At 36.3% G+C, this 17,889-nt stretch overlaps 1 protein-coding gene across 9 annotated transcripts in view; it reads left to right on the top strand.

The window, feature by feature from the left end:
• The first annotated feature begins 8,799 nt into the window (after positions 1-8,799).
• Positions 8,800-17,889, top strand: part of LOC124788052 (gastrula zinc finger protein XlCGF7.1-like) — a 60,680-nt gene continuing 51,590 nt past the window's right edge. For 3 of the 9 annotated variants that reach the window (XR_007016055.1, XM_047255121.1, XM_047255126.1), the window contains exons 1-5: positions 8,910-9,607; positions 11,074-11,272; positions 12,448-12,624; positions 13,403-13,579; positions 14,358-14,549. Coding sequence is in view for 8 of the 9 variants with exons in the window: in XM_047255121.1 (XP_047111077.1) it covers positions 12,549-12,624; positions 13,403-13,579; positions 14,358-14,549 (445 nt within the window). In the remaining variant the exon portion in view is untranslated. The other 6 variants (XM_047255125.1, XM_047255129.1, XM_047255128.1 and 3 more) reach the window with 6 other exon arrangements.

The raw sequence follows: 17,889 nt of genomic DNA, 5'->3' as shown, positions 1-17,889 counted from the left end.
TATCAATGGTTTTAATATACATTCTCTGCATTCCTTTATGAGATGTGATGTGACACCATCCAAGCCAGATGAATGTTTAATTTTAAGTTGTTTATTAGGTTTGACACTTCTGTATCTGTTGTAGGTATGAAAACCATAGTATGATGTGTATGTGGGGGGTTTAACAATTTACTTACTGCATTTGTTTTATTTTGTCTTATTAATTCATCTGCTACAGTAAAATAATATCTGTTAAAAGTATTGGCTACTTCTAGGGGGTTTGCGTTGCTTTTCCCACTCATCAGTGGGCAGATGTCCTCTGCCCGATTTGTTACTTTTCCTCTCTCTTCATTAATGAAAGACCATAAATCTTTTGAGTAGTTCTTTCTCTTATCTATAGACATACTGATGAATGATGCTTTAGTTTCTCTGATAAAACTACAGTACTCTTTCTTTTTTATTTTATACACTGTGTTGTAGGCCTCAGTATTTTTTTGTTTGGAGAAGTCATAATACACTCTCAGATTATTTCTGACATGGAATACTTCTCCAGTCACCCAGATTTTTTATTTTTATTTTTATTTTTTTTTTTTTTTTGACAAGACTTTTACTAACAGGACATGTAACATTATAATAATAATTGAATAAAGAAAAAAAAACTGGTTCCATTTGGTGTTTGCATCTTTAGCTGCATATATTTTTTCCCAGTTTTCTGCCTCTAACATCTTTTTTAGCAGATTTATGTTATGTGGGTAGTTCTGTCTTCTTATCTCCCATATCTTCTGCACTGAATCACTAGTCTTTATATTTATGTCTATCATGATTGCAAAATTGTCTGCTAATGTGGAGTTTATTACCTGTGTGTCACAATAGCATGTAGGAATATTTGTTATTACATGATCAATTATAGTTTCACTATGCTTTGTTACTCTGGTTGGTTTTATCTATTTTTATTTTTAGATTGTATAAGCACAATAAGTCCAATAGGGTCTTAGTATTGTCTGTATTTTTACTTGTGTCTATGTTCAGATCTCCTATAATGATCAAATAAGCATATGTTTTTGACAGGTGTTGGATTACATCTTCCAGAAGAAGGTTTTAATTACACCATTTGGTGATTGATACAAACCTAATACACAACATAAATTCCCAGCAATTTTAAATTCCAGTGCTGTAGCTTCAAAGCTCAATTCTATAGTATATTTTGTTATATTTATGGCTTTAGTTGATTTATAGTTAGAAAAAATGGCAACCCCACCACCTTTATAGGAAGTTCTGCAATAACTGGCTACTTTCACACAATTCTTCAAGTTGTACATTCCTATGTGATTTTCTTTTAGCCCATGTTCTGTAACTACTACAATGTTTGGCCTATATTCCTGTAATATTACCTCTAGTTCCCCTGTTTTATTGTTTATGTATTGAACATTTTGGTGAAGTATTCTAAGTGTTGGCTTTAAATTTAATAGTTCCTCTTTCTGTAATATACTAAGTACTTCACTTGTTACCTTTGCTTCTGGTATTATGCAGTGATTTTTTTCAGTTTGTGTCATTAAACCTGGATTGTATCTTTGTCCTGTGTTTATATTCCTCTCACTATTGTCACACTGGTATTTAAGATGGACAGTTTTACATACATCTTTTTCCATGTTCTCTTTCTGCTTACTCGATACCATAAAAAATCCTCACTTAGTGTAACAGGTCTCCTAGTTCTCAGGCATCTGTCTTGATTGGAAGCTGCTTCTGCTGTTGATCTCCCAGGCCTCAGGTACCTCTTCTGTGTGGTTGCTGTTGGCTCCTGTGCTCTCCGACTTGGTGACTGCCCTTCTTTGTTAGCTGCTGCAGCTAATGGCCCTTGTATGTTTTCCTCACAAGCATTTTCATTGCCTTGAAATAGGATGATTCCTTTCTTCTCTTCCTCGGAGTATTGTATATGCCTTCAGCCTTGCAACTTATTTTCTGAAAAGCATTGTGTCTCTTAGCATGCAGCTTTTCTTTCAAGTCTTTCACTTCCTTGCTGCAAAATGTAATGTCTCATGACATACTGGCCCGTACCGAGTTCTCCGGTGCTCAGCCAACACCTATGACATCCATATGAAAGATTCAGCAGTTACAGTCTCTCTCAGCAGACTTAAGCCTGCTCATGTTGAGCCTTCTTCTACCCCCCTTCAGGCCACGACCATGCCACTCACTGTTGTGGTTCATGACGCTCTGACCACTCCCTCCACGTCGGACTTGCACACTCGATCGAGTGACTTCCAGCTCCAATTGTCGAGCTCTCCATCAACCTCGCCCTCTACTCTGGTCTCACGCACTCCATCGAGTGACCACATGCTCCCCACGTCGAGCTTACCTACGATCACACCCTCGCCGCCGGGCCCTTTGCTGGTCCCTTTGACCTCTCCACCATCACCTGCCTCGCCCTGTCGAGGTTTCTCACACACCCCCCATCTTGAACGTGCCCTCACTTGAGGTGTTTGTGCCTGTCCCCCCCAGACATAATCCATGACATCTCAATAATACTGCATGATTATACTCTGTTCATCGTGTGTTTCTCTTCATCCAGTGCTCATGACACAATCTCCGCCATTCCCTGCCACCTGGTGAAATGTGTTCCCCTCCCGCCCGACATCAACCTGGACATGCTTCGTGTGTTCACCAGGCCCACCGGAGACATCGTCATCATCGCTACGTTCCACCCGCAAACCCCGGCCTACCTGTCACCGCACAACCAGCACACCCAGTACAACGCCCGGCTCGCTTCAACGACTTCCAGGTTCGGTGGCCGAACCTTCCTTCACGACATCTACCCACACAGCTCCCCGACGACACTGTCGAGCTGACCATGGGCCGGCTCCTGCAGACCACTCCAGCCAACACCTTAGTCATTTCCCCCCCCCCCCCCTTCCCCCAGCCTCTGAAGAGTACTCTGTACTGCGGTTCCGCCATGTTCAGTTCTTTGTGAGCCTTGCATGTGTTTAGGTGAATAAATGAACTACTGCTAAATGGGTGTTGTTTGGTGTAACCAACCTGAACTTCTCCCTCATACATATGGTTTCAAGACATTATTTTGTTTGCACACTTGTATAGCATTCTAAGACTTTTTAATGACTCTTTGATGTCACTTGTGATCCATGAATTTGATTTTTTGTTCATTTTCATTTTCTTCAGAGGCAACGAAGAAATATCATAGCGGTACCATCAGCAGGGGTAACATTGGCCCACTTTTCACTTTTCCACTTGGTACTTGTACATTACTATACATCCAGTGTATATTAATAAATAATAAGATGCCCATTTTAAGTTATTTATTGGTTTAGATAATAAGCAATTTGCTGCTCTTCTTCTTTTGTTAAAATGTGTTTCAAATACATTGCAACCTATATTGCTACATAATTATAAAAAATTATTGAATCCGTTGAAGTAATATATTTTCTGATTTCTGAAGTCATTTTAACCAGTGTAATATGGTACTCCATTGGAGGGTGGGGGAGGCTATAATCCCCATAGCCCCTCCCCCCCCCTCCCTTGCCACCGCCACTGCTTTCCGTGTCCCAGTTTACATTTTTTAACATTAGATTAAAGACCCTAATGCTGCCATCATTAATTAATCTTCTCTCGATATAATTTCTGTTGTCATTTTTCTCATGAGTTTACTCTAGAGTCAATTTAACAGCTTGATGATCAGAGGAACCAGTATCAAATACCTCAGATTTAAAGCCGCATTTTGATTTGTCAACGAATATTTTGCCTATAGTACTGTCACTTTGCTGCTGTATCTGATGATATCTTCTACACACGTGTCCATATTGTAAGTTTTTAGTAGATTAAGAAGTTTCTGCCCTTTTTTACAGTTGTCCGAGAAATTAACATTGAAATTCCCAAGCACAATTATGTATTTTGTCTGACTATTTAGATAGTTCAGAAGATTTTCCAAAATTTCAGAGAACAACTCAAAATTACCAGATGGGGATCTATATATACATGCAATTATAATATTACTATCTGTTAGTTCACATAAACAATGTTCAAAATATTTTTCAATATAGCAGAAATTTTTAAACCTAATTTCCTTTGATTTAATATCTGTTCTTACAAATATACATGTTCCACCCCGTCTGCATATTTCCTGCAAAAGCTGCTGACCAACTGGAAGCCTGAAATCCCAACAGCACATTTTTGTATTTCTTTCAGCCAGTGTTCAGTTACATACAAGATAGAAATCTCCTTCAATGAACCATTCAAAAGGACCTCTAGCTCATGTAGCTTATGGTTAAGCCCTGACCATTGTGATACAGGAGAGTTAAAGAATTATTCAGTTTTATGAGAGGTATATTTCTTGCCTGGGTAGTTCTTTGAAGAGCAGGCTCTTGTCTTCTTTTTGTTTCTAACATGATTTTCACCTTCTGGGAGTCCTGGACTTCTTTTTGGTTGTTTTCTTCTACAGTGGATTTGGCATAAAAAATCATTCGTATGTTGTTTGGATGCTAACTTCTGCTTGGTGCTTCATCGTGATCTGTTGTTTTAACTTCTGTCCAATCTGGTACGTCTTCCTCTTCAGTCTTTTTACATGGTGATATTGTCTTCTGTGCTGGTTCCCTGCCATTTATTCATTCCACTGAAGGCATATTTACTGTTAACTTTTTCATTTCTTCTTCTGTTATTTCCGTATACTGAGGTGATATCAACTTCTGTGTTGCTTCCTTTTCACTTGTTCATTCCCTAGTATACATATTTACCGTTAATTTTTTTTTTTTGTTTCATCTTCTGTTATTTTCCATATTGTAAGCATTCAGTTTCGGTGAGTGACTGATCTTCCTGTTGCAAGCATTTAACAGAGATCAGTGGGCTGAATCACGGCTGAATAATGAAGGTTCCTGACAATCAGTTTAAAATTCACAGTTGCAAAATCTAATGCGAATTCTTTACAGAAGAATGGACAAAATGGTAGAAGATGATCACAGGGAAGATCAGTCTGGATTCCGAAAAAAAGTAGACCACACAAGGCAATACTGGCCATATGACTTATCTTAAAAGTTAGGTTAAACAAAAGCAAATCTGCATTTACAACATTTGTAGACTTAGACAAAGCTGTAGACAATATTAACTGGGATGCTTTCTTTGAAATTCTAAAGGCAGAAAGGGTAAAATGCAGGGAGCAAAAAGCTATTTACAGCTTATACAGAAACCAAATGGCAGTTATAAGAGTTGAGACACACAAAAGGGAAACAATGGTTGAGAAGGAAGTAGAGACATGGTTGTAACCTATTCCTGATGTTATTCAGTCTATACATTGAACAAGTGTAAAGGAGCTTGAAGAAAAATCTGGAGTAGGAATTAAAATCCAGGAAGAAGAAACAAAAACTGCAATTCTGTCAGAGACAGCAAAGGACTTGGAAGAGCACACGAACGGATAATAGATAATGTATTTGTAGATAAGTACATTTACAATAATTTAACAGTGAAAAATATTATAAATGGCCTCTCAGATCATGAAGGGCAATTTCTCGCTCTAAACTAAATAAATGTACAAAGGAAAGAAAATTTCATTTGGAAAAACTTTAGGATTATACATGAACACACCATTGGAGGCTTTAATCAGCAATTACAGCTAGTAGACTGGTCTCTTGTGTATGCTTCAATTGATGTTAACTCAAAATTTAATATATTTATCAATAAATTTACAACTCTGTTTTAAGAAACGTTTCCTAAGAAGTCAGTGAGAGAAAACCAGTTAAAATCTGGAAACAAGCCTTGGATTACTAAAGGCATCAAAATTTCTTGTAAAACAAGAAGAGACCTATATGCAGCAGCCAAAAGATCAAATGATCCCAGTAGGAATATGCACTATAAACTCTACTACAAAGTTCTGAATATGATCATACAAGCAGCAGACGACATTTGCCTGAAGACAGAAATTGATTACCTAAGCAATAAAGTAAAAACTATTTGGAATTTTGTAAAGAAGGAAAACAAGGAAAAATGCAGTTTGTAGTGAAAATATCCAAATAAAAGTGAGGGTCATCTTGTTAGCAATCCAAAAATAGCTCCAGACACATTAAACGAATATTTTTAACAGTAACAGAAAAAATAGGTTTACAAGGCTCCATGAACCAAGCCATCAGTCTTTTAAAAGCCAGAATACCTAGCTCAGTACAACACATGAAGGTAACAACAGTCACCGTTTAAGAAATTAAAAGAGTTATTAAATCACTGAGAAGTAAAAACTCTACCGGTATGATAATATTTCTAACAAATTATTAAAATACTGCTGCAGTGATGTAAGTAAAGTCCTTTGCCATATTTTTGTTGGGTCACTTAAGCATGAAACAGTTAATGAGAGGCTTAAGTATGCAGTTGTAAAACCACTGTATAAGAAGAGAGAAAAGTTGGATGCTGCTAACTATTGGCCAATATCACCACTCACAAGTTTTTCAAAAGTTTTAAAGAAACTAATGCATGCCAGGATAGTTAAGCATCTCAGGGATCAAAATATCCTCAGCGAAAGTCAGTTTCGATTTAAGAAAGGTTTGTCAGCAGAAAATGCAATATTTGCCTTTGCTGGCAGTCTTGGAATCTAGCAACGAAAAACTAAAGATGGTTGGGATTTTTTGATACCTAACAAAAGCATTTGACTGTGTTAGTCACCAGATTCTTTTACAAAGGCTGCACATCTCAGTATAAGTGATTCACCAGCGAAATGGCTTGACTCATACTTGTCAAATAGGAAACAGAAAGTTGTAGTTGATAGTCAAAATGGAGTCCTATTATCCTCATAATTGGGTACCATCACATCTGGAGTGCCCCAAGGCTCAGTTCTGGGCCCCCTACTTTTTATTAGCTTTATAAATGATCTGCCTCTCCGTACGGAATATTGTAGATTCACCATTTTTCCTGATGACACTACATTACTTATTGATAATTCAGTAAACTTGAGGAAACAGCAAATAAGGTTTTAAGTGAAACAGTGAACTGCTTTAACATCAATGGCCTTTATTTAAATTACACTAAAACAAACTATATACAGTTACACACAACATTCAAAGATGAAGAAATAGTAGCAAAAGTAGGTGAGCAGGTGATCACCAGGGTGGATACCTCAAACTACCTAGGCTTGCATATTGGCAGCAAACTGAACTGGTCAAACCACATCCTGGATCTATGCGAAAGATTGAGCTCAGCAACTTATGCATTATGCATTGTTTCTTCTTATAGAATTATGGAACCATGAAGTCATCCTATTATGGTTACTTTCATGCCATTCTGGTACACAGAATTATATTTTGGGGTAATCAGCACTGTCTAAAAAAGTACTGTGTGTAGAAAAAAGAGCCAAAAGGATCATGTGTGGAGTCCATCCTAGACTCACATGCAGGAATCTTTTTAAGAAACTTGGAATCCTTACATCCACTGCACAATATATATTCTCTTTGATGTGCTTCATAAGGAAAGAACAATCCATTTTTTAATCTGAATGGTGAGTATTATGAGACGAGAAGAGAACATGATATACACTATGAACAGGCAAATCTAAGTATGGTACAGAAAGGAGTGCATTCATGGGCTGTAATATTTTTAACACCCTCCCTTCAGCAATTAAGTGTTTGGTAAAAGATGAGCTTTTGTTTAAAAAATTTTAAGGCAGTTCCTATTACAGGGATCATTTTATACCATAGAAGAGTTCCTGAACTACAGAGTTCAGCATTTGTTGTATTGTTAAATGCAAATATGTGCCCAAATCTAAATTTGTAATCCTGACAATTGTTTATTGTAAACACATATTTAGCATTATTTATTTTCTGTGTGTAATATTTATCTCTCAAAATTGATTTTCTGTACTAGAACTTAAGTTACTGTTTACTGTACCGATAATATGAAATAATTTTGTTTTGTTTATATGTGCTATGATAGATTTCTGACAAGTTCCATATCCTATAATACTGTCACAACATGGATCACCGGAAGAAGAAATAAATAAATTAATAAACAAATGGACAGTGTCTTGAAACCTTGAGGCAGTAGATGAGTTTTATTAATTGGGCAGAAAAAAAAAAAAAAAACAGTTGAGGCCGAAGTAGAGAGGATAGAAAATGTAGAATGGCAATGGCAAGAAAAACGTGTCTGAAGAAGAGAAATTCGTTAACATTGATTATAGCTTTAAGTGTTATTAAGTCTTCTCTGAAAGTATTTGTATGGAATGTAGCCTTGTAGCTATTGAAGTGAAACATGTACAATAAACAATTTAGACAAGAAGAGAACAGGAGCTTTCAAAGTGTAGTGCTACTACTAATATATGAGGAGATCACATAACTAATGAGGAGATATTGAACAGAACTGAGGAAAAAAGGAATTTGTGGTGCAACCTGACAAGAGGAAGGAACCGGATGATAGAACACGTTCTCAGACATGAATGGATCACCAATTTAGTGTTGGAGGGAAGTGTGGGGCATAATTAATGCAAAGGAAGACCAAGAGAAGGATATAGTATGCAGATTCAGAAGGATGTGGGCTGAGGTAGTTATTTGGAAATGAAAAGATTTGTACAGGATATTGTAGCAACAGTGACAGCAATAAGTTAACCTGTTCTACAGCTTTTCTGGAGATAATTTTACCTTTTTCCAAAGCAAAAATTGTCAAGCATTTCATTCTGTTTAGGTGAAAACTCTGTATCACATTAAGATGAAATGAGATATTTTCTGTTTTCTACTCTATAAGGTACTTTAGATTCTATTTGAACGTTTTGGTTTATCATACACTAAAGTACACAGACGTTTTTTGACCTCCAAATAATATTCCAATTTTGAACAGGCATAGGTTGGGAACCACACAGTCTAGAAGGCTGTGAATTGCCTTGTTTTGATGCCATCGTCGTTGCGGCTCAAAAGTTGGCGTTAGACGCGAACGAATCAGTTATGTGTTTAAAAGTATGAAAAGTGGTGTGGTATGAAAGCGCAAACAAAGTTGATATTTGGCGCGGTGGCAAGTGGTAGCGACCGTAAATGCGTTTGCAATATATACAGTCGTTCCCAACAGACACAGCGCCGAGTGTCTACGTTGTTTGCGCGTTTAGGTATTTTTGTTGTGTATAGCACTTATTGCCGTTTTATATTTGTATAAAATGGATAAGTGTAAAAGTAAGTTAAAGAAACGCAAATTTGAGGATAACATACCTCAGATCCGAATTTGCGTTCGAAGCCGTAGAAAACAAGTGCGCCAACAGTGAAGGGAGTGCAAATAACAAACATTATTCCCGCTAGTAGTTGGTGCAGTTGTAGGGAATCTGAATTTTGTGGTAACCTTTCGCCACAATGGTGGTAGTCAAACCTATATTCAGAGATTGGTGAATCCAGAGCAACTAATGAAATGTTTGAATTGGAAGACCCAGAATGTGAATGAAACCCTCAATAATGTTGTGTGATGTATGCCTAAACATGTCTTTGCTGGCCCTATGACTGAAGTTAGCAGTTTCTGGTGCTGTAATAACTTTTGATAGCAGGAACTATAAAAGACTGAAAATTCTGGAAAAGGTAGGGATGAAATTAGGGCAGAACTCACCTTGAGGTCTGCAAATAGTCCATGCAGAGTTTGCTGCTTAGTAAATGACGAAAGGAGCAAGAAAGATAAGAAGGTAAAGAAATAAATATCCAAAACCAATAGAACCGTTTACCCTCTCCTCTCCATAGCAAAATGTTTGTGTGTGCAACAACTTGATTATACTGGTAACACTGATTAATTTATAAAGTTTATATGTCAGTAGCCTACAGTGAGATCAGACACTAGGTTAACTTTCAAGTGGTACATACAATGAGCTGTATGCCCCACGGCTTCCCATTCATTACCTCAAGGCAAGAAAATCATAGATAAGAAGCAAATCCAGGATTTATAACAACAATAGAAGTATCATTCCTCAACTTGATGCACTTGTTTACATTAACGTATGTTATTCAAAAATGGTATTCACCAAAGAACATTTTCAAAGTTCAAGAACATTGTGTTCCCTTACACCGTGAAGTAGTGCCCTGGTAAGTGCTGAGTTGGATAATGCCTGATGCACAAAAGTCACTCTACAATGTTTTGGAACTAAGCTTCTTAACTGTAGTTTCACATTTGAGCAGCCTGAGTACCCATGCAAACATTGCAAAAGGAAACATTCTTGTGCATATATAGTTGTCTGTCATGTAAATATTTACTTCTGCTGCTTACATATTTAGGAAGACAAAAGTATGATAGTGAATGGTAACACAGGTATTTATAGATTCTGTTTGTGATATAGACGCTGGTGGAGGTGGGTTGCAAATGCTTGCAAATATATTCCCTTAGTGCTTGACCCAGTATACACTTATTTGACGAAACACAGGTGTGAAAATTATGACAGTAGCAGTAATTGTAGAAGGTAAGATCAAATTAAACACTAAAGGGGGGGGGGGGGGGGAAGAATTCTGGAGTACCGCTTCTGTCAAATTCTGCATACCAGCGTTGGGGCTATTCAGAGAAATTGAGGGAAGATGATTTATAAACATGATGTGGATTATAGTAATATTGTTTCTTCTGGATCTGTCAATGCAAATGAATTGCTTTGCCACCTACAACAGTTTCTGGGACACTGCCTGGCTAATAATGGAGCACAATGAAAGTAGTCAGATCTGTGAAATGCCTAAGAACCGAAACAAAAACAATAAATGATGCACTGCAGATATGGTCTATGGCAGCAGCACTGTGCTGATAATATGAAGACACCGAGTGTGTTTCTTGTTTATCCCTTCCTGTTTTTGTATGGTGGGAAGATATAGAGGAGAGTCATCTCAGCCTATGAACACCAATGAAACACTTTCAATTATGCAGTGAAGCTGACACGAAAGCCGCCATGGTTGTCAGTTAAAATTTATACAATGAATTGGAAGATGTACTTTTATGGATTTTATTGTTATACAAAAGTGCAATTTTATTTTTTAAAATTTTTGTATAAAATAAGTAGGTAATGGATTAAAGTATTTCATATTTCCTTTAATTACAATCCTTGTGTTTCTGGTGAGAGAGTATTCTATTATATTTATAGTTTACACCATATAGATTGACTTCATTTCTCATTTGCAGGCAATTTTTTGTGCATACGATGTGGTCGATCATATACTGCAAAACGTAATCTCTCCAGTCACCAACGATTTGAATGTGGTGTTCTTCGCCAGTTTGTTTGCTCCTTGTGTGGAAAGAAGTTTAAGCGCAAACACCATCTGAAGGATCACATCAAGTGTTATCACAGAGCTTATCAAGGGACAGCTGCCATAAGCTAGCGGTATGCACATCTTTCACAGCACAAATCTAATTTTGTAATTGTGAGACAACATAAAATCTTATACTCATCTTATGTATTACAAGGGGTTGGCGTAAGATTTAATGATTAACTTTAAAGAGTAAGCTATATAATTAATTTTTGTGTTTGTTTAAAAGTGACTGTTTGCAGTATTTCATTATTGACTGCAGCAGAAGTGTTGTAGCTGTTTTAGGCCAAATCAGATGACTTCTTTAGCCATATGGATTGAATGGACACAGCTGCAACATTTATGTTACTGCTGACAGCCAAATACCACACAATACCCCACTTTAGCCATGGGCTGCACTTTTTTGTTTTTCTGCTGTAGTGATGTGCCCTGTGCTGTGGCACAGATGTGTTCAGGACTTCAGGTGTGAGCCTGCAAGCAAATAAAAATTAATTGCATTACTTTATTTTTTTTTATTTAAGTGATCTTTAAAACTCTGTTACTACTACTTGTACAGATTTGTTACATTACTACTTCCATGCTGTGTTGACATTTTATGAAGATTTCCCCCTTGTCCAGATAAATATGTGGTTGTAGAACTGATAAAGCAACAGGTGCCACTTGTTGTAATGTCTACTTAGTAATAAATAAAACTTGCTTCATGAAAAAAATTAATAATTAAGTCTCCTTTCTTTTCCTTTAGACTGATAAAAACTAAAGTGCTGTATCAGACTGTACCATGGGCTGCACTTTTTCGTTTTTCTGCTGTAGTGATGTGCTACTGTGCTGTGGCATGTAACATTGGTGGCTGCTGATGCACAGCAGTCAGGCTTGTTCGTCGTGACCAGCAAAACTTTTTCCTGGGGAGTTATGCTCTGTAACAGGATTCAGTCACCATATTGAAACAAAAGACAAGCTTCTTTATGGAATTAGCAATGAACAGTACATACAGGCTGCCAAAGTAGGATCATTTAAAAATCTTACACCAAGATAGAAACTACATGTATATTTTTTCTTTGATTTGAAATGCAGTTTGTTGTAAAACTATTGATTGGACAGTATGTGACAATGAAGTGCTTCATTTCTTTTTTGTCTTTGCTCTATATGCAGATAATTAAAAATGTTACATTCTGACTAATATGGTGTGATAGTGTGCGCTAATGTATTTACTTATTTGAAAATGTCTCCTGATTACAGTTTTCATTTGCAGGCAAGTTTTTATGCATTCGCTGTGGCCGATCATATACTACAAAGCGTAATCTCTCCAGTCACCAACGATTTGAGTGTGGAGTTGTTCCCCAATTTATTTGCATGGTATGTGAAAGGGGGTTTAAACGCAAACACCATCTCACTTATCATGTCAATATATGCCGCAAAGCTCAACAAGGTAAGAATCCAGAAGGTAGATAATTACTCATGGAAGGCATAATTATTTATTTATGTGCATTCATTTGTACTGTCCTCTTATTGCACCTCTTTATTTCTACTACTTGTACTGATTTGTTACATTACTTTTATGCTGTGTTGACATTCTATGAGGATTTGCTCCTTGTCGAGATAAATATGTGGTTGTAGAACTGATAGAGCAACAGGTGCTATTTGTTGTACAGTCAACTTAGTAATAAATAAAACTTGCATCCTGAAAAAAATTAAGAACTTAAGACTTCTTTGTTTTCCTTTAGACAGACAAAAATTAACTGATACAAAGTAAGGTTCTGTATCAGACCGTGCCTCTGGGCTCCATCTTCTAACATTGTTGGCTGCTGATGCACAGGTCCCAGGCTTGTTTGTGGTAACAAGCAAAGTTTTTCCTGGGGAGTTATGCTCTGTAACAGGAGCCAGCCAACATACTGCAAAACCAAAAGACAAGCTGCTTTATCGAATGAGCAATGAAATGTACATACAGGCTGCCAAAGTAGGATCACATAAAAATCTTACACGAAGATGGAAACTACATGTATATTTTTCCTTTGATTAGAAACGCAGTTTGTTGTAAAACTATTGAATGAACAGTATGTGACAATGGAGTGCTTCATTTCTTTTTTGTCTGTGGCTCTAAATGCAGATAATTAAAAAGGTTTCATTCTGACCAATAAGTTATGATAGTGTGCGCTAATATATTTACGTAATTGAAGATGTATCCTGATTACAGTTTTCATTTGCAGGTAAGTTTTTATGCATTCGCTGCGGCCGATCATATACTTCAAAGCATAGTCTCTCCAGTCACCAACGATTTGAGTGTGGAGTTGTTCCCCAATTTATTTGCATGGTATGTGAAAGGGGGTTTAAACGCAAACACCATCTCACTTATCATGTCAATATATGCCGCAAAGCTCAACAAGGTAAGAATCCAGAAAGTAGATAATTACTCATGGAAGGCATAATTATTTATTTATGTGCATTCATTTGTACTGTCCTCTTATTGCACCTCTTTATTTCTACTACTTGTACTGATTTGTTACATTACTTTTATGCTGTGTTGACATTCTATGAGGATTTGCTCCTTGTCGAGATAAATATGTGGTTGTAGAACTGATAGAGCAACAGGTGCTATTTGTTGTATGGTCAACTTAGTAATAAATAAAACTTGCATCCTGAAAAAAATTAAGAACTTAAGACTTCTTTGTTTTCCTTTAGACAGACAAAAATTAACTGATACAAAGTAAGGTTCTGTATCAGACCGTGCCATTGGGCTCCATCTTCTAACATTGGTGGCTGCTGATGCACAGGTCCCAGGCTTGTTTGTGGTAACAAGCAAAGTTTTTCCTGGGGAGTTATGCTCTGTAACAGGAGCCAGCCAACATACTGCAAAACCAAAAGACATGCTGCTTTATCGAATGAGCAATGAAATGTACATACAGGCTGCCAAAGTAGGATCACATAAAAATCTTACACGAAGATGGAAACTACATGTATATTTTTCCTTTGATTAGAAATGCAGTTTGTTGTAAAACTATTGAATGAACAGTATGTGACAATGGAGTGTTTCATTTCTTTTTTGTCTGTGGCTCTAAATGCAGATAATTAAAAAGGTTTCATTCTGACCAATAAGTTATGATAGTGTGCGCTAATATATTTACGTAATTGAAAATGTATCCTGATTACAGTTTTCATTTGCAGGCAAGTTTTTATGCATTCGCTGCGGCCGATCATATACTTCAAAGCATAGTCTCTCCAGTCACCAACGATTTGAGTGTGGAGTTGTTCGCCAATTTATTTGCATGGTATGTGAAAGGAGGTTTAAACGCAAAGCGCATCTCTCTCATCATGTCAAGAGGTGCTACAAAGCTCAACAAGGAAAGAATCCAGAAGGTATATAATTGCTCATGGAAGGCATAATTATTGATTTATGTGCTTTCATGTGTATTGGCTTGTTAATTCACCTCAAATTAAATTGTTTGAATGAGCAACAAATTAGAAATGTCAGTTTAAGCAAATGCTTGAATACCGTAATAGAATAGCAGATGCTATTTATTTCAAATTAGGAAGTGGTTTATGGTGATCTCTCTCCTTCTTTCATTATCTTATTATTCCTGTTTACTGTCCATACTGGGATCTGAAACTCCTGGTGACGTTTCTCCTTTATGTATTTATTCTGTGTATTAACAAACTTATAGTATTCCTAGACTAGCTTCTTACGGACAGTTTACATACAGGCAAAGACTGAGAAGATCAAATACATATACAGGATTGGCAACTAAAGTAATAAGGCTAATGGCATAGTGTACATCTGACGTCATGGTCATGCTTTTGTCTGCGGCAGTGACACCATAATGGCTTCCTTGAAATAAGCTTCCAACTTGTTCATGAGCTTCAAATAAGTGTTCACAACTTTTTCAAGAATTTGCTCTTTACAATGCATTCAGAATATGAGGGTTAGTCATTTCAAACAGTTGTTGCTTTCAGGGTTTCATAGTGTGATATACCAAGAGAAATTTTTGTTTGCTTTCCTAACATCTTAAATTGTACTCACTTAACAGAATTCCAGCTACAGAGCTGTGAAATTATTTACTGTAGGAAATGTTGAGAATGCTAGTAATGATATGTAAATCTAAAACTTTACTTTCTAGTTGTGATGTAAATACAATGTTTTTGTTCGTTTCTAAAAACAATCATTGTACTCGGGTAATGAATCTATTATTTGTATAGATATACTGACACACATAATGTTGTACAAGCTGCCATTAAAGATAACAGATGTGTTTTACACTCTTACTGTTGCATAAAGAAAGTAACATTTTGTGTGAACTTTACAAAATCAGCATTCTAAAGTCATTCTGCACGAATCATTGTCTTGTTTATGTGTTTCTTTGGCAATAATAAACTCTTTGGAATTTTCAATTAGTGAGCATGTTGAGACACACATGTGCCTATCAGGAATTTCTGAAGAAGTAATAAGGTGTTTTTTGGATATTACTACAAACTGAGAATCTTGTTCAAATTAAGGCAGTTGCAGTACGGCATATTTATATTTCTGACAGTAAATTGAAACTAAGAGCTGACATAGAATATCTAATTTTTCAGTACTCCTGAATTTTTAATTCCCATTATCAGTCTGTACTCAGTTTGACACTTTGTTGCTTTGAAAACATTTCTCTAAAGTAACGGAACTGAACATTACTGCAAAATTCAGGGTTTATATTATTTGATTAACATGTACAAGGTAATAGTTCATTTGTTGCGGGGTCTAATTAAGTAAAAATAGACGTGATTATTAAGATGTTCAGTAAAATGAATTGATCTGACTGTTTCAATCAAAGACCTCATTTATATCTTTCTGATTGCTTGAGTATTTGATAAGTTCAGCTTGTTATGTTTTTACAGGAAGGTCAAGTGTATCAGGACTGCAGACATGTATCAGCAACAAATAATTAGTTATTTGCATAACTTTATTTATTTATTTGAATTAATCGTTTAAATCTTATGATCACTCCTTGTACAGATTTGCAAGTATTTTTACCTTACTTTTATGCTATATTGATAGCTTATGAACCATTTGCTTCTTTTTTTTAGGTACATGCATTCATATGCAGTCAGATAACTCGTAGAGAAATAGGCACCATTTGTTGTATTATCAGTTAATTCAGAAATAAAACTTACTTAATGAAAAAATTTAAGAGTTTTTTGTTTTTCTGTAGACAGATGCAACATAACTGATACTCAAGAAAGTGGTGTATCATACTGTCTTTGTGCTTCAACATGTAGCATTGCTGGTTTCTGATGCGCTGGCTCCAGGCTTTGTTCCCAGTGACCACCTTCATTTTGTCCTGGGGCATTATGCTCTGTAACGGGATCCTATCAACCTACTGAAACCAAAAGAGAAGCTGCTTTATCAAATAATAAGTGAAATGTGCACTATACTGCAAAAGTGGGGTCACATGAAAGACTTACGCCAAGATGAAAACCTCATGTTTATGTGCATACCACAGCTGTATGTATGGATAGCATTCAACACCTTGTGTAGGGGTAGGAGGTTCGCATTAGTTTGAAATATTCACAAGTAATTTAATAATGATTTACCCTATTATAAAAATATATGTTTAAGACTTGCACTCATCTCAAATGAAGTATTTGCAGAACTTCAGCCAGTGTATGGAGACTACATTTAGCAAAGGCCTCAGATTCTTCAGGGATTTAAAAAAAAAATTGGAATACTGAGATCATATTAATGTGAATGTTCCAATCAATGAACATCAGCAGTGAAAACTTTCAAGGAAATTAGTATTCTCATGTGCTCTGAGTCTTGCTTAACAGTCTTAATGTATAGCAATTAAGAATTTTGACACAATTAAGCACATAAGATCTGTGGATGAGCAAAGTCTGCATGAAAATGATTCACTTTGTCTTTTGATGCACACCATTACTTGTGACAAAACGTGTTTTTTGGAATGATTCAGAAAACAAATTCTGAAGTCATGAATAGATCCCCTTACATCAACAATGAATCAGCTTAAAATCAAATTCATGCTGATTTGGCTTTTTGGAGACATTGTCAATACGAAACTTGTGCCTGAAGACATTTAATTAGCATAATTAATAAGAAATGTTAGGCAGCCTTTGAAAAAGGATTGGTTATTTATGCTCTGGAATATGTTAAAACTTTATTGAATACACTGAAACACACAATAAATTATACAAAGTTCACGAGTTTGTGATCTGTGAATTTTTGAAGACTTTAAATGAAAACAATTACAGTTAACATAACTTGAATTGCAGCGGCACAAACCATTTGCAGGCGAGCCTTAAATCTATCACTTTGCTTGAATCTATCACTTTGCTTGAATCTATCACTTTGCTTGAATCTATCACTTTGCTTGAATCTATCACTTTGCTGAAATCTATCACTTTGCTGAAATCTATCACTTTGCTGAAATCTATCACTTTGCTGAAATCTATCACTGTGCTGAAATCTATCACTTGGCTGAAATATTATTACAGTCTTTTAAAGTAGAACTTGGTCATATGTGACAAGCTGGCTGGAGATGCTGTGCTGCCTGCTGCTCACAGTGATCCCACTGGGTAAGGGTCTAGTGAGGCATATCAATAGTATGGTATCATCCCTAGAGACAACCTACAGGATTTTTGGTAAATAAAAACATCCCTGTTGCTTCTCAGTCCACTTATTTCCCAGATCTTAGTGAATCCAAGTCCT

This window comes from Schistocerca piceifrons, chromosome 3, assembly GCF_021461385.2.
Source record: "Schistocerca piceifrons isolate TAMUIC-IGC-003096 chromosome 3, iqSchPice1.1, whole genome shotgun sequence".
Lineage (NCBI taxonomy): Eukaryota > Metazoa > Arthropoda > Insecta > Orthoptera > Acrididae > Schistocerca > Schistocerca piceifrons.
Note: the sequence above shows the minus strand (reverse complement) of the source record. Positions and strands in the feature narration are given on the sequence as shown.